The sequence below is a fragment of the Vanessa atalanta genome, chromosome 20 (genome assembly GCF_905147765.1).
Source record: "Vanessa atalanta chromosome 20, ilVanAtal1.2, whole genome shotgun sequence".
Taxonomy (NCBI): domain Eukaryota; kingdom Metazoa; phylum Arthropoda; class Insecta; order Lepidoptera; family Nymphalidae; genus Vanessa; species Vanessa atalanta.
In genome coordinates, this window is record NC_061890.1 from 2,646,833 (window position 1) to 2,670,954 (window position 24,122).

The 24,122-nt window shown below is 34.0% G+C and overlaps 1 protein-coding gene across 1 annotated transcript; it reads right to left on the reverse strand.

Moving 5' to 3' along the window:
* On the reverse strand, positions 1–24,122 carry LOC125072090 (fatty acid synthase-like). Its single transcript, XM_047682601.1, has 41 exons — positions 24,107–24,122; positions 23,466–23,618; positions 22,816–23,008; positions 22,295–22,415; positions 21,253–21,456; positions 21,053–21,169; positions 20,190–20,353; positions 19,332–19,474; positions 18,946–19,149; positions 18,610–18,799; positions 18,292–18,451; positions 17,819–17,988; positions 17,505–17,656; positions 17,180–17,363; positions 16,783–16,928; positions 16,146–16,330; positions 15,344–15,463; positions 15,052–15,161; positions 14,719–14,909; positions 13,520–13,689; positions 12,339–12,602; positions 12,115–12,235; positions 11,451–11,741; positions 10,551–10,994; positions 10,241–10,411; positions 9,813–9,943; positions 9,493–9,643; positions 8,647–8,818; positions 7,758–7,870; positions 7,393–7,554; positions 7,146–7,274; positions 6,686–6,765; positions 5,990–6,145; positions 5,615–5,866; positions 5,250–5,403; positions 3,875–4,079; positions 3,342–3,492; positions 2,643–2,817; positions 1,875–2,054; positions 1,583–1,685; positions 1–597 (listed from the first exon to the last, which is right to left on the reverse strand). The coding sequence occupies exons 2-41, from the start codon at positions 23,616–23,618 to the stop codon at positions 56–58; spliced, it is 7,224 nt and encodes a 2,407-aa protein (XP_047538557.1). The 5' UTR covers positions 24,107–24,122; the 3' UTR covers positions 1–55.

Here is a 24,122-nt window from a genome sequence, read left to right on the forward strand (position 1 = left end):
ACCCATCAATTACCATAGTCAAACTTCCACTAATATTAGAGTTCCATTATGCCTGTTATAACATTCGTGTCTTTGCAACATCTTGATCAGCTAAAACTCTATTGATAATATTCGCACAATCCTTATTCTCAATTATACTGGCATGGTTACCTTCGACGAGATGCACCGTTACGGGACCTTCAGTCAGTTTGTCCAGACCATAATTCTCTTCGATCACCAAAAACGATGGATTTTCCTTCGGCCGCAATAGAACTATTGGAGCCTTGATCTTTTTCAATTCGTGTTGACCAAGAACCATTTTGATACGGTCGAAACTAATAGTCGCAATATGTTTTATAAATTTATTTGAGTATTTCAGCTGCGTTGAGTATTTCACCTGCTTTATTGCGTAATTAACTCTCTTGTCATACGATTCGATTTCGTTAAGTTTCTCCATAAGTGTGTCATTGATTTCAGATTTTGGGGAGATCATGCTGATAGTTTTACAAATCAGACCGTTCTGTAAATGGGTGTCGTTTTGAGCGGACATTGTCGTAGCTGCCGTCCTGTAGAGGTAATCAGGACTACCGTCTAAGAAGAATAATATTCCGTTGTGGCCTGAAAGTTTAAAAATTCTGTGTATTTCAAAGCATTATTTAAAATTTGTTTTTACTTTTTCCTAAAGCATCCGCCGAAATTGCAAAGAAGTAGCGGTAAAACAAACACCAAAATTACTCATTCAAATCCATTTCGATACACTAAAATGTGCTTATGTATATATATTTTGTTTATTATACATATAGTGTAGTGTATTTAGGAATAATGCATAATTGAAACATTGTTAACTGTCCATGGTATGATTTGGACTTGTGACGTACTTCACACGGGACGTACTTCTACATATAGAATTTATAAAAGAATTAAGTTCTTACATATTCTTAAGATGTGTGATTAGCTTCTACTTCATTATTTTTTAAATGATTGACTGACATAACGACGCCTTTAAATATTTGTACAGGTATTCTCAAAGTGAGTGCTTAGAATTAATCGTTCAAAATTTTTTAAAGGGATAGGACATAAATGTTTCTATGGAAAATGTCGTAGTAAATGGATATTCGTCATTTTGGAAAATTAGGAAATTGAATATCGGTTAGGTTTAGGATTATATTAAAGTAGAGTAAAAGACAGGTGTTAAAGATGAATGAAAATTTGTAGAGTCTTTCGCCTTTTTTCAGTGTTAGAAATATGAAATTGATTTTATGTTTGCTCTTATGAATGAAAGACAGTTTTAAGTAAAGCCCATTTAAAAATCTCTTAATCTATTAAGGTAGTTCAATTGGGGATGAAAGTTGGTTATTTTAAAATAAGAAAATAGAAACTGATATTTAGATCGAGGAAAAATGAGAAAATAGACATTGAGGGTTACCAAAAAAACTAATATTTCAAATAAGAAAACAGTTAATAACTTTTCCGTTGGGAATTGGGTTATACCACCGAGTGCAAGGTTAGTTGTTCAACTAACAAATGTTTACATTTTACATCAAATCGACATCGTATTAAAATAAAATCAAATCAACCTCGAAGTTCTTTTTAAAAAAGATACCTTCGCTTTCCAATAGGCTCGCCAGTTTCAACATGGGTAAAGTACCAAAACTGTATCCGAGGAGTACGTAAGGACTTCCTGGAGTTAATTTTGATTTTGTTACCTGAAACGAAAAAGTCTATCAATTTTTTTACTTTGGTGCTTTTAAAACTTAGCAAATGCACTATTTCTTTTACCAACACCTTTGGAATGAGAAATATTGAACGCGGCCCAATTGAACAGTGTTAAAGTATATTGAATATATCATAAAATAGAAGATTCATTCATTATTATCATGACTCATATCTCATACCTTATATAACCTATTGACCAAAGCATCTAAGGTATCCCGTTTGTCTTCATTATGAGCAAACTGCAGCACACAATTCTTGGTCTTAAGTCTACGACATAAAACCGCCATTCCCGCAGCACAACCTTCTAGACCAGGCAGCATGAATATTACCAACTCATTTTGGGAAACTGATACATCGGTCTGTAAAGTAATAATAAATTTGAATTAATTGTGTTCAGTGTCGTTATTAGGTATTCAATGTAGTTATTATGTACTTTTTGAATAAAACATTTATTTCATAGTCAAAGTCTTTTCGTGCCGAGATGACCCAGTGGTTAGAACGCGTGCATCTTAACCAATGATTTCAGGTTTAAGCCCAGGCAGGCACCACTGAATTTTCATGTGCTTAATTTGTGTTTATAATTCATCTCGTGCTCGGCGGTGAAGAAAAATATCGTGAGGAAACTGGAATGTGTCTAATTTCAAAGAATATTCTGCCACATGTGTATTCCGCCAACGCGCATTGGAGCAGCGTGGTGGAATATGCTCCAAACCCTCTCCTCAAAGGGAGAGGACGCCTTTAGCCCAGCAGTGGGAAATTTACAGGCTGCTAATGCTAATGCAAAGTCTTTATCCAATATGGGAACGTCAAAATAGTGCGTTAAATAGATTGTCAAAAATCTACTACCGGTCTTGAAATAAACATCTCGGACCTGAGAAGACTTTTTTTATATATATTTTTGAGTTGAAACAAAATAGAAAATGAAAAAAAATAATGGAATTGTTTACCTTCAAGTCATCGCTAGTTAAAGAGGGCAAATATACGAAAGGTTCAGTGGCCGAAATTTCTTCGCCAACGTTCTTCAAACGGACTTGCAGTCCAGCTGCATCTTCAGAGCTCGTTTGATGAGCTGTCACTGATGTCGACGCTGCCGCTATTTTATAAGCTGTTATTTCTGCTAATCTGTGGGTATATTGATTAAACTTTAAATTTGAAATGGAACTTATCGTTATAGACAATTTAATAGATGAGACAAAAATATGATGACGTAGTTTATTGTTCTCTCTCTCCAAAATTGTCATGGCGCAATGTGTGTAACGTTAGTTTTGCTGTCTCAGTTAATTTAGGAATAAAAAGCTTTAAAAATATTGATTATATTTTTAGTCAACATCCTTCTCGATGGAATGAATGGTTAATATTTCTTGCAGCGCCAGTATAGTCTAGGTGGTAGTGACCATTTACCACCAGGCGGCCCATTTGCCCGTCCCCTTACCTATGTAACATATCAAGTGTATAAAATCAATATAAGTTAATAAATCGAATCAAATTTCTGCTCTCATCGAGTCTTCTAGAAACAATCTCGGTGATTTCAAATAAGACCAATGACCACGCCTGAAGTCAGGGAAATTCTAAGAGGACATACGACCTAAATATTTGTCTTAATAATTTCCAAGTCATTGATCTCATTGGATAGAAACAGAAATTACCTTGCAAATGTCAATGTTCTAATATCTGGTGCCGTCAGGAATATCTCGAATTCCCGTTCTAATGTCTGTTTGATTTCGATAGCCATCATACTGTCCATACCCAATTCAGCAAGAGGTACTTGCTGAGATACTTTCTTTATATCCTTAATACCTGGCAGACAGAAAGTACATGTTAAAAGATGCTTAAAGTAACCAAAAAAGTAGATTACATTTGTCATAAATAACTTGACCGTAAATGCTTCGAATGTGTACAAAATACTGGAATAATGGAATAATATTAGAGTAATAATATGAAGGTGATGACACAGCCTAAAGTGGAGTATGCTTGCCTATTCACTCTAGACTTGAAGGTTTCCATATTGTAGGTGTTTGGTAATACGGAGGTCGGGAGGGTATTTGCTGTTTCATGGTCCATTTTATTACAAAATCGTAATGAGTTAAGTTGATAAGTGACTGAGTACTGATTTATATATAACGGATCTTACTAAGACATGACTCAATGTACTCATCTCACTAATCATTTGTTTGTTTACCCATAATCTGCGCGATTGGATCCACGATACATTCACATTTAGAACCTCCAGATTTTTTCTCGGCTATCACCATCGAGGACACTATCGCAGCATCCTGTTTTAAAAACTTGTCGAGGGATAGCAGACAGGAAGAAATTCTTTGTTGGAGAGTTCCCTCAATTTCCAATTGGATGTCTTCATCTTGTATATCAGCGACGACACCAACCTAGACAACAAAAACATTTTGGTTTATGACCAATTAAACATTATTGTACTATAATATTTATTATATTTTATTAACACAATAATATATAATACTGATCGTCCATTCATAACATTAAATAAAAAAATATACAAGTCTCTATAACTAGCACCAATCCGTATTATTTTTGGCTTATTAAAAAATGTAAAGCTCATGTCAAAAAATATTGATAAATAAGGCATATCATTGAATACTATTCAAGTAATGAACTATTTAATTAATTATTTTTTCATTGTATTTCTTGACTTTTAGGCAGGATATATAAAAAAATTATTAATTTTACTTTACTGACATACTGCGTAATTAAAATGGGAAAAAATTATATGAGCCTACTTGAATAAAGATTATTTTGATTTCGATTTTTGGTTACAGCTTATTGAACAAAGGAAAGAAGCGCAGGGGAATGAGATAAGGCGTGTAAGAATGTGGAAGAATTAATTAACTCTAAGTAATATTATCCCGCTACTCACGTGTTATTTTCTTTAATTAATAAACGATAATACAATTTTCGTAGAAATTAGTATTGCGTGATTTTGTGCGGGTTTTCTAATATTCTCAACTCAATATTGATATTTTATTGCGAAATATAAGATATATTGATAATTAAAAAACTGTATTGTTTACTCAATAAACTTATTTCTGAACGTAATATGTACAAGTATGTCAACATTTTTGTCGTAAAGTTATAATATAAAAAAAATTATGTCCAGGGTTCTACTTAATACTAAATTCATACATACAACGTGATAGTGTACATTAATACTGTAGAAACTTCACCAGATCAGTGCTGTCTGCTTATAATAACTGCAGACAGACCATGGCAGGTTTTTATATGGGCATTATGGGCACAATTTTAGTAGGTGGTAGGGCTTTGTTCAAGCTCGTCTGAGGTTGGACTTAACGGATATGACATCTTAGTATCCAAGGTCGGTGTAGCATTGGTGAAGTAAGTAATGGTTAATATTTCTATCGGCAGTGATGACCATTCAACATCAGGTGGCCCATTTGCCGGTCCACCAATTTACTATATAAAAAAGGAATATGTGGCCAGTTCAATTCCATTATTTCACTCCTAACACGAGCTTTATTTTTAACTTGAAGCCTACGTATACCTTCTTATATATGAAAACTCACGTCTCCTATAGCGCCCCATTGAACAGCAAGGGCGGGAAGACCGAGCTCTTTTCTCTTTTCGCAGATCCTCTCCATCACGGAGTTGGAAAAGCCGTAGTTAGTTTGACCGGCGTTACCACGGCCGCAGGATACGGATGAGAATATCACGAAGTTCCTGTTAAATGCAGAGAGTAAATATTTGTGTAGAATATTGATTATACAAACAAAACAAGAAGTGAATATGATCCTAAACTAAAAAGGCGAAAGCTATTTTCAAGCCCAGTTCCCTTAAATATTATTAAATTAAATATGTTTAAGCTTAACATTATCATGACATACAGTAACGCAATAATGTAATATGTATACAAAAATGTACGAAAACTCACTTTAAATTTGGGCACAATTTCTGTGATAACTTGTCCAAATTCATCGTAACTAATGCTTTGGGTGCGAATGATATTGCAAACGTCTGCGGAGTCTGATTCTCGAAGATGGAATCTTTCAATATCACTGCTAAGTTGAATATCGCCTGGACTGTTCCCATAGAGTTCGCCATCTTCAACATTTGTTCACATCCTTCCTCTGTTGTGACGTCGTGAGTTGAAATTTGTATATCAGCTCCATAGCCAGCCCACGCTCTAAGAAATAAGAAAGTAAGTCAGAAATATAGCTTAAGCTTAACTTTCATAATTTGTTTCTTAGTAAGTCATTAAGCTATGAAGATTGTTTTAAAAAAATTGCACTAACTGAAGATTAACTACCTCAACCGTGATGATTGGTAACCATTACTGATACCCCGTCTCGAGGTGAGCAAAACTTTTCTGGCTCCTCTCATAATAAGCCAGTCTGCGAGTTCCAGGCCGAAGCCTCCGAGACCTCCTACCACAATGTACACCTTTTCTTCATTACACATATATCTAGAAAAGAAATCAATCTTTGTTGAATTTGTACTGAAAATTAGACTTGAGTTGATAATATAATAGTTGTCATGAAATTTTAGAAAAATAGATAGTACAAATTGATGATTAATATTTTTAAGAACATAACTGTATAAAAATAAATTCATTCAGATCATAATTTAAATACATACAAAAAGCTTTTACATGATAAAAGTACAGCAACTGTTTCTGCAATCCAGTAAGCAAACAATAAGAATTGTATGTAGATATGAAATGTCTTAACTAAGTGGTACGAAGGGAATTTTTAAAATTTAAAATACTGATTTCTACGAGTTTGATAGGATGGAAGAAGAAAGCAGACATACCTATATGTATTGAAGTTTGTGCAAGCCCGTCTAAGTCAAGTCCCGGGTAGGAACAATTCACTCATGAGATATTTATAGCATCTATTGGTTGTGGTGACAAGCTACCATCAGGTGGCCCGTAATATATCAAATCAAAAAAAATTTTGGTGATGGTTAATACTTCTTTTTCAAAAATAGCTCATTAGGTACGTACCTGGGAACAGCTTCAATGCGAATATTCTTCGGTTTCGTAAGTTTAACATTTCGTTCCTCATCACGAATTTTAACGATCACCTAAAACATTGAATAATGAAAGGGATGTACAATTTAATGTAAAATAACTTAAATAAATGGCTGTTTCAAATAACTAAAATATTATTATCATTGTACATGGAAAATGGTTAAAAAAAAAATAAAAAAAATATATATATATATCCCGCTGAGTTTCTTTCGCCGGTTCTTCTCAGGTCTGAGGTGCTAAATTCCGAACCGGTGGTAGATTTTTGACAATCAATAAGCAAGTGTAAACACTTCTATATTGAATAAAGATTTTTGACTTTGACTTTGAATGCAAATTTGTAACATCAAAGCAGCAACGGCTCTATCTTATACAGTGTTTTTTTAATAAATAACTCAAAATAATATTCAAGGAACTGTATAAACTAGGTTCTTACCTTTCCAATATGTTTTCCAGTAGACATATACCTGAAGGCAGTCTCAATTTGATTCTTCTCAAAAGTGCAGTGCGTGAGCGGTCGAACAGCGCCACTTTCAATACCAGATATCAGGAGATCTTGAAGGCTCTGTTCAAGATTACATTGAATCGATTTTGTGAATAAAACTAAAATGCAGTTTGAGCAATTATAATAATTTTATTTCTTATTTTTGGACTACATATTGAATATTGTAACAAACCATTACCTTTTTAAATTCGTAGTCTTGATCGAAAACGAAGTCCAACATGATTCCGTGAAAGGAAATCTCCTTGAGGAAATAGCTCATGCTGATGAGCGTGTTGTTGCCGATGTCAAACTTTCCGATTTCTAGGAAACGGCCGCGATAGCCTAGACAGCGAATTGAAGCCTAAAAAATTAATCGAATTAAATTTTAATTCTCTATCATTAGGTAGGTTCTTGTGAATTATGCATGCAAACTTTTGATTTAAAGGTGTTTGATATATTATTATCACGACACTAATCTTGGATAAAATATCTATGTTCTACATTTGCTAAATTACAATGTTAGTCGTGACTTATGATTTCAAGTAAATAAAGATTCTAAAACACCTGTAATTTCTCATCGGTAAGAGAATTGAGAACTATGTCCACTCCCTTTCCGTTCGTTTCTTTCCTGACCATGTCTTCGAAGGATGTGTCACGAGAATTACCGATATGACTGTCTGTAAACAGAGAATATTAGCATTTGAACTACATCTTGTGTCCTCCTAGATATAAAACAGAACACTAATGTTATAACTTGTACAAAATAAAAATAAAATTATAAATATCGCCTAGTGTTCGAAAGATCAGTAATATCAGTTCGAAGAATCAGTATTGAAAATTTGAGAAAGAGATATGAATAATTTTTATTGCTCGTCAATTATAGCAACTAAATGATAAGATATTGGTGACACAGAGGAGAATATGCGCTTAGCTTTTGCCTTCACTTATTTTTAAATCATGCATTGATGGGTTGGCCCCGTCTTTGTCCCTTTTGAAGTTGAAACACTTGGACCCTGGATTAATATTATAAATAGCTTGCAACCCTTATAAAATCCTTACTATCCACATTTTTTATTTTATTGGTAGTCGGACCGGAAAAACCACCTGATGTTAAGTGTTCACCACTGCCCATAAGGGCAGTGGTGAACACTCCGTCCAACGATCCGTTGTCTATAAAGACATTGGATCTGTTTGAAAAATTTACCAATACGTACATCACCAATATGCTACCAAACTTGGGAACTGATGTTGGGAATGTCATCACCCTTGTGACTGTAGTTACACTGGCTCACTTACTTTTAAATCAGAGCACAACGATATAATAAAGTCCTATCACTAAGTAATTACCCCCTACTCCACTACTCAATAAGACTAAGAACGTATACGATGGTTAGACCATTGAATTATTAAAAAGATTGCCAATGGGTTTTATTCCAGTTAAATTGTATATTACCTTTAAGCTGCGGAAAAATTCTCTTGATGAAAGCTCTTTTCTCCGGAGTACCAACAGTAGTGAACACTTCGCATCCATAACGAAGAGCAACGTTGATAGCAGCTTGACCAACACCACCAGAACCGGCGTGGATCAAGATTGATTCTCCTCTATTAATCTGACCAATCATTACCTATTCGAAATATAAGTAAATAAATAGGAAAGAAGCCGACCAATATACAAAAACGAATCCATACAGCTCTGGCTTGGGCGCTGAGTTACTCTTCAAACCGGACACGATAAAATTATTATTTCTTTATTTGTCAGTAATATAATTAGTGAGTAGATGTTATCAACACAGAAAGGTCAACATCAAAATCGGATTATTATCCGTTTAATATAATTGCCTTATTATATTAATAAATATATTTGTTAGTAATCACCAAAAATTTAAAATGCCTTGAGATATTTTCAGTAATGTATTGCCATTACTGAAAATATCTCAATATCTTAAATGCTACGGCTATTAATCAAGATATTACAGGTTTTTATTTTTAGTATTTCTTTGACTAAAAATAAAAACCTGTAATAAATTGTTGTGGTGACCATTGGCCATTGTTAAAATTGATGGTACCCCTTTTTTATTTATGTTAATAGTTGATTATTAGCGTATAAAATAAAGTATATTGAGTTACATATAAAGAATTTAATTTATGACAGGTTAGGAAGCAAATTCTTTGCTAGGTTTTGGTTATTAGTGAAGGTAGTACATGTGTCAGCTAGTCCCGCTCGTCCAAATCACTCTTAAGTATATGCTAACATAGAAGTATACTGAATAAGCACGAATGGAATAATGAACGTAGTTACCAAGGCATAGTACACAGTTCCATAAGCTACAGGCACACTGGCAGCCTCCTCGAAAGTCCATTCATCAGGTATGCCCCATAAGAGGGCCTTGTCTGCTATCACCATGTTCGATATACCGCTGTTTCTTACCATGCCCATAACTCGAGCACCACTGTGTGTAAAGTTAAATTCAAAAAGATTTACTGAGTAATAATAAAACACAATAAAATTGAAGAATAAAAATAACTCTTCTGTTATTCTGGAGAAAGAATTTATGAAATGAAGGCAATCCGTGGAATAAATGCCAATGACAGCTTTTTTGGAAATATAACATAACTCACTTGCATGTTCTGCCAACGACTTCGAGTCCCTGTACACACTCTTGCGCAAGTCTACCACTCGCGACGGCGTCGACCGACACGCGACCCATTGCCGTCATCACGTCTCGAAAGTTAAGAGCAGCACAATACACCTGGATAAATACACTTATTTATATTCTTAACAAAAAACCTTCTTTTTTAAAATATTTTTTAGTTTACCATAGTATATTTAGGTTTAAAAATAAAAAAATTTAGGTAGATACAAACATGACAAAGTTTTTCGGTATTCTGATGTTGAAAATATTCAAATGTCATTCAGCCACTGAATATTAAGTAAACTTTTAAACACTTAAATAAGGTACACACCATGCTAGCATACATATATACTAGTGTATATATGTATGCTAGCATTCGAAATTCAAAATTAAAGCAACTGTGGTCTTAATTACATGTATCAAAACGTTATCTGGGTTCCTCCAAACTGAATTCACGCCGATGGGTCCCTCCAGCCAGCTAAGTGAAGACAGGTCTCCGATAGTTATTGTGTTCACTAATGCATGGTGTGCCTGAATCGTATCCAAGTCACCCAGAAGTAAGTGACGGTACGTTCCCCATTGACCCTTAAAATAAAAAAAGGTTATAAAATGTGATAATTTGTGGATTTTTTTCTTTACTTCTGAATCTCGCCATTAATTTAAAATAGTCAGATAATTGTTTTGCCAGAAAAAACATTTTTCAAATTATAAAACATGAACTCACTTCCTGATAAACATTAATTGCCAAATCCAGATCCAACTGATCTTCATAGAATTCTAAATCAGGATTAAACGGTGGTGCCGAAGGATCGGCTATTAAAATACCATAGAATACTTCACCACCGGGTTCCTTTCTAAGACAGTTAATCAGACCCAGCAGTCCGTTTATTTGCTCATCTTGACTATATAAAACAACCTTTTGTCCGACTTTAAGTTCTTCCTTAACTTTGTCTATCCAAGCGTATGTTTGATCGGCTGTTACAATTTTGATAAATTTAGCCGGTTTTGATGGAACACGTTTTCGGAAGAGGACAACGTGTTCTAAGCCAGTGTCTTGTATGGAGATGATGTCGTATTTATCAGCATAATCTTTGGGATTAATGGGTTCTTTTTCTCGACTCAAGATAAACCCTTTGTCACGTAGAGCTGCAAACGCAATTTTAAGGACCTAAAGAAAAATAATAAATTATCTAATTGACAAGTTAAGCTTATTTCAGCAAATCCTAAGTTAAATTAGTTTATTTAAAACCAAGTTGAGCAGCCAAAGTTGCCATACGTCTAATTACATCGGATTATAGTAAAAAAACTTGAATTTAACTAATCCTGTTTTAAAAAATATATATTTTTTATGTATCGTAAAATTGAATTTATCAGTGTCACTTTTTGAGAACGATCAGGCGTGCTACTAACTAACGTTAAAATTTTATAGACTTTAATTAGTTAGTTTATATTTTACTCGAAGATTCGAAACTGCGATTCAATGCGGATTTTTGTTAGCATTGTCGCCACCTTCCTGAATAATGGTTTGTATATTATACTTATTTAAGTAGTCTATGTAATAAAATAATTTATTAATAAAAACTTGAAAAAAAATAGCTATTTATCAGTTTCCAATTTTACTTACTTCAGGTCTCTGTAGTAAATTAACACCGATTAGTATTAGTACACTTCTATCTCCTGGCAATTTTTTATTTTCCACAGAAATATTTGATGGCATTTTAACAGTGGCTTCAGAGTAGACTGACAAGTCAGCTTGTATCAAAGGCAGGCTACCTAATACGTCCGCTACTTTATCCAGAATAGGTTCTAATCCGTTAGTCTTATACGCATCGTCAACAATTTCAACACTTTTAAATTTGTAGATTTGTATGTTTTCAAGAATAAGTTGGATGTTGCTTCTGAGAATATCTTCAATCTGGAAATGATTTAATTACGATGATGATAATAAACCGCTACAAAAATAATATCTCATGTTACACTAAAAATTTTAAACTAAAATACGATAACAATTTATTTATATATTTATACCTAGTATAGTTACGAAAATTCTATAAAATAAACACCAGCTCATGAGTGTTTGGAGCTGGTGAAAATATTATAGACTTTTCGCCCTGGTCACTAGAACCATAAAAACCCAAGAATCGGATATAAAAAATGATAATGATCATCTAGAGGTAACTAGATATGTATATCCAACTTAACTCAATCATTTTGTCAAAAGGTGCGTTGTATATGTATATGTGTGAGTTAATGGTGTATTTTTATGCAACATGGCAAACTCATTGTACCTTCATCTTAGATTTTCCGAAGTTGGGAATGAACACATTCTTTTCTAAAACTGGTACATCAAGAGGAATCCTTCTTGAAATCGGTGTCACGTATAAGCCTCGAATTTCTACACCACCAGCTCTGGCGAGAAAATAATGAATTAAATTTAATATCAAGTATATATTTTTTACTAGTAACTTTATTTATATATAATCAATTTAAAAAAAAAAACACGGAAAGATACCTGATAACATCCAGAGTAGGATACATATTAATCTCAATCGACTGTGTTGGAGAATCATGGTCAATTTTTGTTAACGTGTCATAGTGGATATTTACGTCAATACTAATTTTATCAATACTGGTTGGCATGAAAAGTCCTCGGGTGTCTTTAGTAATTATCTTCATCTGCATCATACAGTCTAAAAACGTAATCCAGTTATTGACCCAGGCTAGGCGACCACGGGTGCCCTGCACGTTACACCCGATTACGCCTCGGAAGAGGCCACTGTGAATGTAATCAGGTTCAAATATAAATTACTTTCATAAAATGTATCTGTAAATATTACATTCTACACATAAGTTGACACAAACCTCAGACAAGTGTGTTTTAAATTTACGAAAACCTTAAGTAATAACAAACTCCTGGAATTAAATCTGATTTGCTGATATGGTGATGTACCATTTGTTATTCAAGCCACCACAATAATGGTTACTTGAACAGAGTAGAAGTATATTCCTTTTATCTCTCGTTAACCAAGTCAGTGTTTTATATATTTCTAATGACCTACAAAGACTGTCTGAATATACCATCGAAAACATTTAAGAATTTTATAGTAACCGGCATATCCCCCTGATGCTAATACTATGGAGAACATTAGTTTCCAATAAAATAACTTTTAAAACAGTACAAAACTATAACACAGCAAAATAATTCATAGAGTTGGAAAAATTTAACATCACCTGACCCATGGAAGTAAGCACGCAGTTCAATCAATCTTGAAGAAAACAAATACCGAAAATTGGAGCCTATGTCAAATGAATGAATGAATGAAATTGCTGATCACTTATATTTCGAACTTTCTTATGAAGGATGGTTCCAACAGTGAAAGATGATGAAGTAGAGTTTCAATTATTTGAAATTGAAGTCATATCTGTATCGTTGTTACTAATTCATCTTTCGAATATTATTTGTTTTTTAATAAATGTTTGTAGCTTACCAACCTTTAAAAAAAAAAAAATTCGAACAATTAATCATTAATACAAACTATATTGTAAGACCTTTATTTTAGACATCTCGTAAATCGTTTGGATTCCCGAAGATAGTCGAATATTGCCGTGACGCATAACGTTAATCTTAGTAACCAAGTACCTAAATGTAATTATGATAAACACTCATAATCTGGAATTTAATCTGAACATTACCTGTACCGGTAGCCTCTTAGACGTAACTCCTTGTAGAAGTCTTTGGTAAGTAAATGTTTATCATTGGGTCCTTTGGATTCAGGTTCAGCTGGAAGCACACGGTAATCACGTCCCACGTTCTTCTGGGCGTATATACGTCCGGTCACAATAGAGGCTCCGCTCTCAACGATCTGGTAGATATTTGTTTAGCCTTTATTTAACAGTCTTAGTATGTTATGACATTTTGATTTTCCAAAAATTCTACTACTTAGATATTATAAATAAAGTATAATTGTTAAATTACTAGATATAAATATTAATTTAGCAATAATTAACGAATAGTAACATATAGTTGCAGATATGAATGCAGCTTCACTGATAAAGTACTAATTTTAAGTCGATTAACTATAGTCGAATTTCAATGTTTTGTTAGGAGAAATAATTTATTAATGAGCTAATATAATATATTACTCAATATAAGATTATATAGACTATATTAAAGAGGAGTGAGTACTGGTGTTTTATCGAGTGACATACATAATAAATAAACATTGGACAACATCAAATCTGATCCCAATGTAAGTAGCTAAAGCACTTGTGTTACGGAAAATCAGAAGTAACGACGGCACCACAAACATCCAGACCCAAGAAAACATAGAATACTAATGAACTTTTCCTACATCGACTCGGCCGGGAATCGAACCCGGGACCTCGGAGTGGCGTACCCATGAAAACCGGTGTACACACTACTCGACCACGAAGGTCGTCATATATATCACATATCTATACAATTTTGCCATTGCCACAATTTTGCCAAAAATTTATTAAATTTTTGGCAAAATTGTAGAACGTTCTTCACGGTAGAACGTAGGTTTCAAATCTAAAGAAGCTTTCAATCTTATTCAATCAGTTTTGTAAGATGATGATACATGACAACTTTTTCCATAAATAAACCATATTTCGATTTTAGATTTTTTTTAAATTGCAACTTAATGATAAGAAAAAAATATTTTCGGAAAAATGTAATTTATATATCTTGTCCCAACATATGTGAATAGAACAAGTTAACCTTATCCTAAGATAGCACCTCGAACCTGCATGTGACAGATGAAAATCTTTCATATGAGCATAGAATCCCAATGAGAGATCAGATAAACAGACTTAGCTTTAGAATATAGGAACAATTAATTTATTAACAAATAAGCTTAAGATATAATAACCTCAAATTGTCCGCTTCCTTTATGAATCATAACAATGAAATCTAATACTCCTTGTTTAGGGATGTGAGTCGCTCTTTGGAATCGTACGTTCTCGAGCACCACGGAAACTTCTATGGCCATCTCCCCCATCATCATTGCGAGAGTCTCCCACACCATCAATATGTAACCGGTTACAGGGAACAAGTTGCGACCTACAATAGAAGGAAATTTGACAATCCATATACATATATATCGAATAAAGGAGTTTGACATTATTTTTACGAGCGCTGATGACCACTAACGATATAAGTGGTTCATTTGCCCGCCAGCTTTCATTTAATGAGCAAACCTTACCATCAATCACGTGACCGGCCATGAACTCGCTAGTTGCACGATTGATAGACATTGTCACCGTCGTCTCACCAGACTGAATCTTAGTTTTAGCTTCGTGTACTGTTACGTACCTAAAGTAAAAAAAATATATATACAATTAAAGACGATTTTTATATGTATTCAAATATTATTATTATACTGTTTAGGTATATGTAATAAAGTTATATGAGCAATTCCTGTATATAAATTTAAGAAACTGTTTCAACTAAAAATATCTTATTTAATGTATCTCTTTGTGATTAAATACACTCACCAGTCTTCACTGTGTTCCCACTCGACCAGGTGTGAGAGCATGGGAGTTCCTTGCGAGACGGGAAATTTTATGGTCGGGTAAATGTTGGCTAGGTGAGGGTTAAGACCGGCTTCGTACAATCTGAAAATATTGAACTCGTATTATTTCAGATACAATTCTGATTTATAGTACGATAATGACGTTGTTAGTCGGGTAAATATTAGTTCGGTAATCGATCAATTCTGCAATATATAACCTCAAAATATGATACTCATTATTTCGACTATTTGTAAACAACCAGATAACTGTACATTGTAAATTCATTCTTGATTACATGTACAACGAAATAGTCGGTCTGAAGTATATGACCGACAATAAAGATGACACTTTCACCCAATAAAAGATTAAAGCATATTATTTTACAATCTTAAAATCATGCGTTACTAATTGTTGTATCTTATTACCTAAAATAATACGGTTCTCACTGGCCCAGTGTCCTCGGCTTAAACTGCAGGTTAAGCCAATTAATAGTTATTGGGTTCTCAATAGTAGCAGCACAAATGTGCTTTGGAAATCATGCTTTACCGTTCTTATCGGATTTTCCATTCCATCGGATTATTAGACTAAGAACACTATTGTCCACTACAACAGTCATGTGTAGTTTGCTAGTCCCTCATGGAATTGGTCGCCATGGCCAAACTCGATCAAGAGGACATCACAATATAAAGTAGTTTAAATTAGTTTCGTTTAAGACATTTAATTTAGATAAATATAGTCTTTCTAATTTAAAATATATTAAGATATAGGAAAATCAATTACTTACTTGCCCAGGGACGTGAAGAGAGATTGTAAGTAGTCCTGGTTTTTTCTATCAATAAGAGAAACGTTGATGACATCCTTCTTGAGAGATCGATATAAAATTTCCTGTAGGAGTTCATTTGGGCAAATCTCTACAGTGATCGCGTTGGAGGGGATTAATCTCGCTGTCTCCTCGAAAAGCACTGGACTCTAACAAACGAATGTTTCAATAGCACAATTGATACCATAGTAACATACATTTTTTAAATATTTTGAATAATCTAGCTTTACTTGAGACGATAAATATGTTTTTGGCACAGTAGCTGTTCCAGGTGCAATCTTTGAAATATTTCTCGTTTTATAGATAAAAAGTACTATATAAATCTTCGCCGCAAAACAGTTTAGAAAAATCTATCATTATCATCTAGGCAATAACACTACTGCTGGATGTGAGCGTCAAAATACACAAAAGCTCTATAATACGCCTATATTTTCATAGGCATATCTCAAGGTACACCAATGGCTGATGGCCTTGCGTACTCAGATGTGCAGAAGTATCAGTTATGTATTTGATTATTGATTCACTTACTAATTATTTTAATTATTATTTTTTGTGTTAAGATTAATAATAATAATAAATGAGCAACGATTAGCTTACTTACCAGAAAATTGTTGGCGTAATATTCAGCCGAGGACATCTCAGTTTTGGTATTTTTCCAGTCCTGCTGGATTGAAGTGGATAGCCAGCGTTCTGAACGTAGTTTTGGTGTTGGAATCACTATCTTCAGATTTTCAAGCAATTTCGAACCTATTTAAAAATTAAAGTTTTAATTTGAAATTTCCGTTATTTAGTTTAGTTTTATTATGTTCATTAAATAAATTTATCATCTTATGTACAGAAATATAAATTGATTAGGTTTTTTAGTTTTATTTAACCCTAACCATTTGCTAATATATTATAAAAATCAGAATTTGTAGTTTTGTAAATTTAAAGCAAAATTATAATAAATTTTGTCTGTGGCTCAATCTTTTTGTAGTCTTTAAATAATTCAAACTCACCAGCTTCGGCGATTTGACGTGAATGGTAGGCGATGTTATTGCAAGGTACCTCCTTGGCAAATATCCCTTGTGCTACCAGTTTAGCAACAAAAGTCTTAATTTTATCTGCTGGGCCAGTAATTGTACACGAGCCTTCATCGTTGTGACAAGCCACTTCGATTTCGGATGGAAGAATTGTTTTTATCTGTTTTAATAAAACGGCATTTCATATAACACATTTCACAAACAAACTCGAGAAGTTTATGTTAACTTTCACTAATACAATTTCAACAGAGTCAAACTGAACTGCAAAGATTGACGAAGTGTTAAGACTGTATAAACTTACGTCCTTATATCCAAGTTCTATTACAGCCATAGATCCCTTAGTAAATGTTGTGTTAGTGGCCGCTAAACCAATATAATATGCTGATAGAACCATCTGTTCGGCTGTCAAACTGCCATCTGCGTAAGCGCAACACAACTCGCCCTCACTGTGACCTAAAACGTCAAATTAAACAAATCTTTATTCGCTTCTCAATATAAATGGTGCACAGAATTAACATGATACCTTACAGATGATAAAATGTCCGGTTTTAATAACAATGTTGCAAAATATATTAATATCTCATTTCCCTTACCATAAAATGTTACAATACTTACCAATAATGAGGTCAGGTTCGATTCCAACAGCTTTCAGGACATCAGTGAGAGCGATCTGCACAGCGGCGGTACCGATGAAGGAGTTGAGGATGTTGTCGTATATCTTAGAGTCTGAATTCGTTATCAGCTCAGTCAAGTATACGCCCATAGGCTGTAGAGCCCTGTGACACCTGGGAAATATTAAAGCGGTTTTTCAAATATTTTTAAGGTTAATTGACGACACCGACGTTAATGAATATTTTCGAATTTCGCGATATTTTACTGCTCTACTAATATCTAAGTTTTTAATTTAATGTTTATAAGACTATAAAACTATTATAACTATATATTTTTGTATCATAGTAATATAAATTCGTTTACTACTTGAATAATTGATTTTACAACATATAATATTTTAAAACCAGTTTTAAATAATCTTTTTTAAAAATATCAATTTTTATAGTCCAAGATTATTTAAAACTGGTTCAACTCACTTTTCAATTGCAGCTGCGAATACGGGTATTTTCATGAGTGGTGTAGCCAATCCTGCCCATTGAGCACCCACGCCTGAGTATACAAAGCACACTGGACGACGAATACCGGAGAAGTACTGGATGTTCTTAGCAAGTGCAACGCTCTTCGTTGGAGTCGATCCTAAATATGAAAAAGTTGGCGAAATGAGAGTTCAGGAAAAACTAAAATTTAGCAATGACTTTACTTTCATAAATAAGGAAACAAATATACTAGACATCAAAAGTACAATTAATGTTTTTATTCTAAATCGACTAATGAAATCTTAACTAAGGTCTAACCCAATAAAGAATATCCTCTAAAAATGTGTCCATCGATGTCATCATCATGTATAGCGTGTAACAGTCTAACAAGATCAACGTCAACAGTCCTCGATTCAAGGTCATCTAAGATCCTAGCTACTGCTGCTTCAGTGCGACCTGATACGCAGACCAATCTAGGTAGATCATCTGAAGGCAATCCATTGTTGATCTAGTTTTAAAAAATAGAATTGTTAAATCGTATTATCAATTAGAAAAATGATAAAAAATTATCGAAAACCGTTTATATGTATATACAACGTAAAACTATCAAAACATATAAATTTAATTCAGAATTTTTTTCTTAACTTAAAGTACCTTTGCTCTCGCAATGTTTTTGAGCAAGACGTGAGCGTTGGCACCCCCAAAGCCGAAGCTGTTGATACCAGACATACCCCTGCCCCAGGGCTGCTTTTCCGTCACTACCTTCAGTTTTTTCTCTTCAAGGTATGGTATCCCCTTTCTTGGAACTTTGAAATTTATATTTGGAGGAATATATCCCGTTGTATACGCGATGCAGAGCTGTAATAAAATTATTACGGAAGTAGATCAGATGACAATCGAGGTTTAGCTGTTTGTTTATTTATTTAATAAAAAATAATAATTAAACAGTTTATATTAAAAATAATAAAAAGGCAGCTTCTCGTATTATTTTAAGAAATATTACGTAATAGTAAACTTTTAGTCTTAGTATTATTTCTTACTTTCGCAACAGCACAAAGACCGGACACTGGTTCACTGTGTCCCAAATTGGACTTAATGGATCCTATCAAGAGAGGATCAGATCTGCCCCCACAGAAGATTTCACCAATCACGTCCAGCTCTATGGGATCTCCTACCTTTGTACCTATTGGGAGCAAAGTACTTCATTGACAAGACATCGAACTTAGAGCGTATAAATATGGCTGTAATATGTACTAACAAAATAATTCCCCTTAGTGATTGGTTTGAAATTAACAAGAACAGAGACGCAGATGCTTATGACTTTATTGTACTTCGAAGAGTGAACACAAGTTTCATGAGAGTATTCTGCCATTGTTCTTCTATAACCGGAATAATAGATGTACGGCAGTAGTTAATTCATAATATCCAATGGAAATTCCGATCAAAGCTATGCGCTTTTCAAATTATAATTATTCCGCATTTTGACACAGTATATTTTTCATAACATTATGAACGTGCGACGAAATAAATTATGCGTCGCGACAGTTAAATTGTATTGCTTCTACTATTTATGTATTCATATAATATGTTTATTAATTTCCGTAAAGTTTATTGAATTAGTTCTATTGAGGTCAAATTGATTATATCAAATTACCTAAGTTTTACGTTATTGATTCGAGTCCACTTAATTAACTAAAAAGCATTAATTAAAGTTAAATTTTATTTTTCCTAATTACTACGAGATGATGTTTTCATAGAATTATAAAAACTAATTTCATGAATAAATATCTAATCGGCGAAATTGCAATAAATTCCTCTCTCTCTTAAATTTTCTTATATTATCATTGAAAATATTTAGTCTTGTTTATTTACTACGTGTGCGTATTCAATTCACACACCTGTTCCATGAGCTTCTACGTACTCGAGAGTGCTGGGTGGAACAGAACACTTTTCATAAAATTCGCTGAGGAGTAACTTCTGCATGTCACCAGAAGGGTAAGAGATACCTTGTTCCTTATACCCATCACAGTTAGTCTTAGCGTGGACTATTTGGGCGTAGATCCTGAAAAATTTTCAGATCAGCTATTTATGGTAGCATTTAATTGAATCTAATTCTAAGTAATAGCGATTCAAAATTTCTCGCAAGAGCCTGCTTGACTAAATTAATTAATCAGTTACTTTTATATGTTGCATACGGTCAAGCGTACAGACACTCAATGGAACGAAAAGCGCGCCTCGGGTCGAGGCAGATTACTTAGTGCAACGCATTCGCCGAGTGAGGTCGTGGAACTGTCCTACCGTTCCCGAAGTGCTGAGTGTTATCATAAATTTGAGTGCTTTGCGTGTGAACCTAATAGTGTTATAAAGTGTAATTACATATTAACTAAGTGTATTATTAGTGTGTTTTATTTTCACGATTACCCACTGTACGCCCACACGATGAACAATAATAGTGACAATAGATCTGATGTCTCTCCGACATATATATGACCAGTTTTCGTGAAATTCTAATTAGAAATATTATTCATCATAATCATATAAATTTAGACATCCTATTTCCTTAAGTTTGGTAGCCGATTGTCAGTGAAATTTTACTACTAGCGATAAAAGAAAAAGTGAAAAACTGACGGTGTGTGGTGACTTGTGATATTGATTTAGTAAAAGATACCACTATTGGCATTGTAGTAGCATTACCGTGTAAATGAAAGAACGTTGACGTAATCGATCTCAAAATTAGTTGATAGCTACATACTGATATTACCTTCTTGAATCCTTAGCCTTCTGCAATACACATACAACAATTGCTTCAGAACGAGCGTAACCATTTGCACTATTGTCGAAGGTCTTACATTTTCCATCAGCTGATAATACACCAAGTCTAAAATAATGATTTCGATTTAAATGAAAATCATAACTATAGTTGGAGAAGGTATGAACTGAAAATTGAATGTACTTCTTTACCTGGATAGCTGCAAAGACCAGTTAGGATGGAGGCAGAGATTTGATCCTCCAACAATGGCTGCGTCACAGCGACCTTCACGCACAGCTATGTATGCGTGTTCCAAGGCATACATAGAACTGGAGCAAGCTGTATCTACAGTGTAGGAAGGACCAGTAAGACCAAGCCACTGAGATATACGGTTGGCTAACATACCTCGGGAGCAGCTGAAAAAATATTTTTACTTAAGTACTTTCTATAACTTACATGCGCAAAGATTAGTTCTGAAAATATAAGCGTAATTCAATTTATTTATATTTTAAATAATTCACTCAATAATGATTGGCTTTTAAGCACAAGGGTTGCTTACAATTTAATTTATTAAGAAGTCATACACAAATTAGAAAAAAAAAAATCTTTAAATTAATGAGGCTAAATGAGCCTTAGTTTCGCCTAGTTGAGTACTTCCCCAATGGCAAAGCGCGTGTACCTTGTTTCCTCATTAAGCATTACATAGTATTATGTTGCAGCGGGAACAGAATACATTCGGAATACATACAGGAATATATGCGAGTATTTAGACTGTACCGCAATTATTCATTAATTTTATATGTTTCATTATGATTGTATGTAACAATCATGTATTAGTATTATTATAATATAACTAGCAGCCCCTGACATTTAAAACGATTGACTAATGTATTATATACTTTCTTTATGTATATAATTAAAAGTACATAAGTACATGTTTTTTGGCACTGCACTCCTATATGGCTGACCCTTATTTGGTCCACGGATTGAATTCGAAAGGTGCTGAGTCAATTTGGTTCAAGTTGATCAACCAGAACAGTATATTTTAGTCGTAGAAATTAAGGGCGGACAGCTAGTTAAATGGATATATAAATCATTATAATTTTAACGATGGATTTTTTTTTCACTTTTGGACTTCAGTCGATGAATTCACATTAAGTTTTATACGAAGTAAGATCAAATTAAGAATCAACTCCCTAGGATGCTCTTCGAAAACGTCCTGAAAAAATGGTAATAATAATCGTTTTAACTTACCCAGTAATACCGAATTTATTCACATTCATTTTATCGTACAAACATGTCTTCTCAGATTCCGAGAAGCAAGCACCCACGAACACACCAGTGTTCGAATTGTGTAGTTCGTTTGGATTCAAACCTAAGTATAAATACTATTCTCAGGACTTATTAAACGCATACACAGCAAAAAGATTATTCATCACAGTTTCCTATTTATTTATTTACGTACATACTACGTGAGGCAGAGAATATAATAAAATAAATATAATGTTCTCAAAACGAGTTGATAGAAAGTTCTAGGATTTTTAGGTCGAAAATTTTCTCAATATCATCATGGAGCTTGGAAGTTGGAAGTGAACACTCCTGTGCCTTGGAAAACACGTAAAGCCCTTGGTTCTGTGCCTGAACGCTTTCCGGATAGGTAGTAACGGATTTGCCGTGTCATCGGCTTATGGAAGTGAAGCATTTGTTTCTTTATTACACCATAACTTTTAAATGGATTGGTTTTGAAATTATGATTATGTAGGACATTACGTTACCAGCGTCGATGATAGCTTCATAAGTTTTCTCCAGAAGAATTCTGCTCATAGGATCCATGGTGTGTGTCTCCTTGTAGTGCACTCCAAAGAAAGAGGCATCGAATTTCTCGATATTATTGATTTTTCCGGTACGATGTGGGATTTCAGGGTGTGTTCTTTTCCAACGACGACTGTCCTCTGATATGAGGTCCATCTGAGAACAATGACAATTTATTAAAAACCTTGTTGGTAGCGTCCACGCAAGCCCATCTGGGCAGGTACAACCCATCAGTTATTCTTCCTCTAAACGTAGTATTATTATGTTTCAGCTTGAATGGTAATTGAGCCATTGTATCAGGCAGGAGGAACTTAGTTAGTAGTGCATTGACGGTGCAAGGAATGGTTAAAAATTCAGGTCAGTGATGACCATTTGCCATCAGTAGTCCGCCAACCAATGCTATGAAAAAATCAACATGTGTTTAATTTGTGTTGATAATTCATCTCATACTCGGCGGTGGAGGAAAACATCGTAAGGAAACTTGCATGTGTCTACTTTCAGCGAAATTTTGCCACATGTGACCTACCCGCATTGGAGCAGGGTGGTGGAATATACTCCAAACCTTCTCATCAAAGGGAGGGAGTCGGCTTGTAATATTGAAAATACACAATACCTTATTGAACAAGTTTTCTTGCAAGTCCATCAACGAGTCCGAATCGGGGAAGCAACCCGAGATGCCGGCTATTGATATTTCTTCCCCAGGCGCTGGATGTGATATCCAGTGGCCTGACAACGTCCTGTCTTCCAAGTGGATTGTGGAGGCCATCTGGTTGAATATTTTATTATATTATACCTATAGGTCTAGTAAATAAGAAAACCTTATCTAAGAATAACAATCTTGAACTTAAACACAACAAACAAATAACACGGTGCGTATTAGTTTCTCCAAAAACAACGATCACCTTCGATCTGCTGATGTTTGTCACGCTTTGATTGTGTTGTGAATATTTCCTATCATAAAGCATCTTACTAAATGAAAATAATTGCAGTAATGTACTACCATATTCATAAAAAATAGTATCCAGTCCCACTTCTGGGTTAAAGGGTTATAGCTTATTCCACAACGAAGTTCCAATGTGGAATAATTACATCCGAAAAACGTAGATTTCCTCACAACGGCTTAAGTAACCACCGAAAGAAGATTAATTATGATCACAATTGATATTAACACATTAATCGATATAATAACGGCTCTAAATATTTTATATAAAATCATGAAAATAAAATCAAAAATTAAATATGAAAAATACATACGTTAGTTATCGCGACG

Coding starts and splice junctions, on each gene's coding strand:
- LOC125072090 (XM_047682601.1), bottom strand. CDS start 23,618: ATGGCCTCCACAATCCACTTGGAAGACAGGACGTTGTCAGGCCACTGG. Junction 23,009..23,465: donor AAGAAAACTTGTTCAATAAG/GTATTGTGTATT, acceptor CATTGTTCTCAG/ATGGACCTCATATCAGAGGA. Junction 10,412..10,550: donor CAATTAATGTTTATCAGGAA/GTGAGTTCATGT, acceptor TTTTATTTTAAG/GGTCAATGGGGAACGTACCG.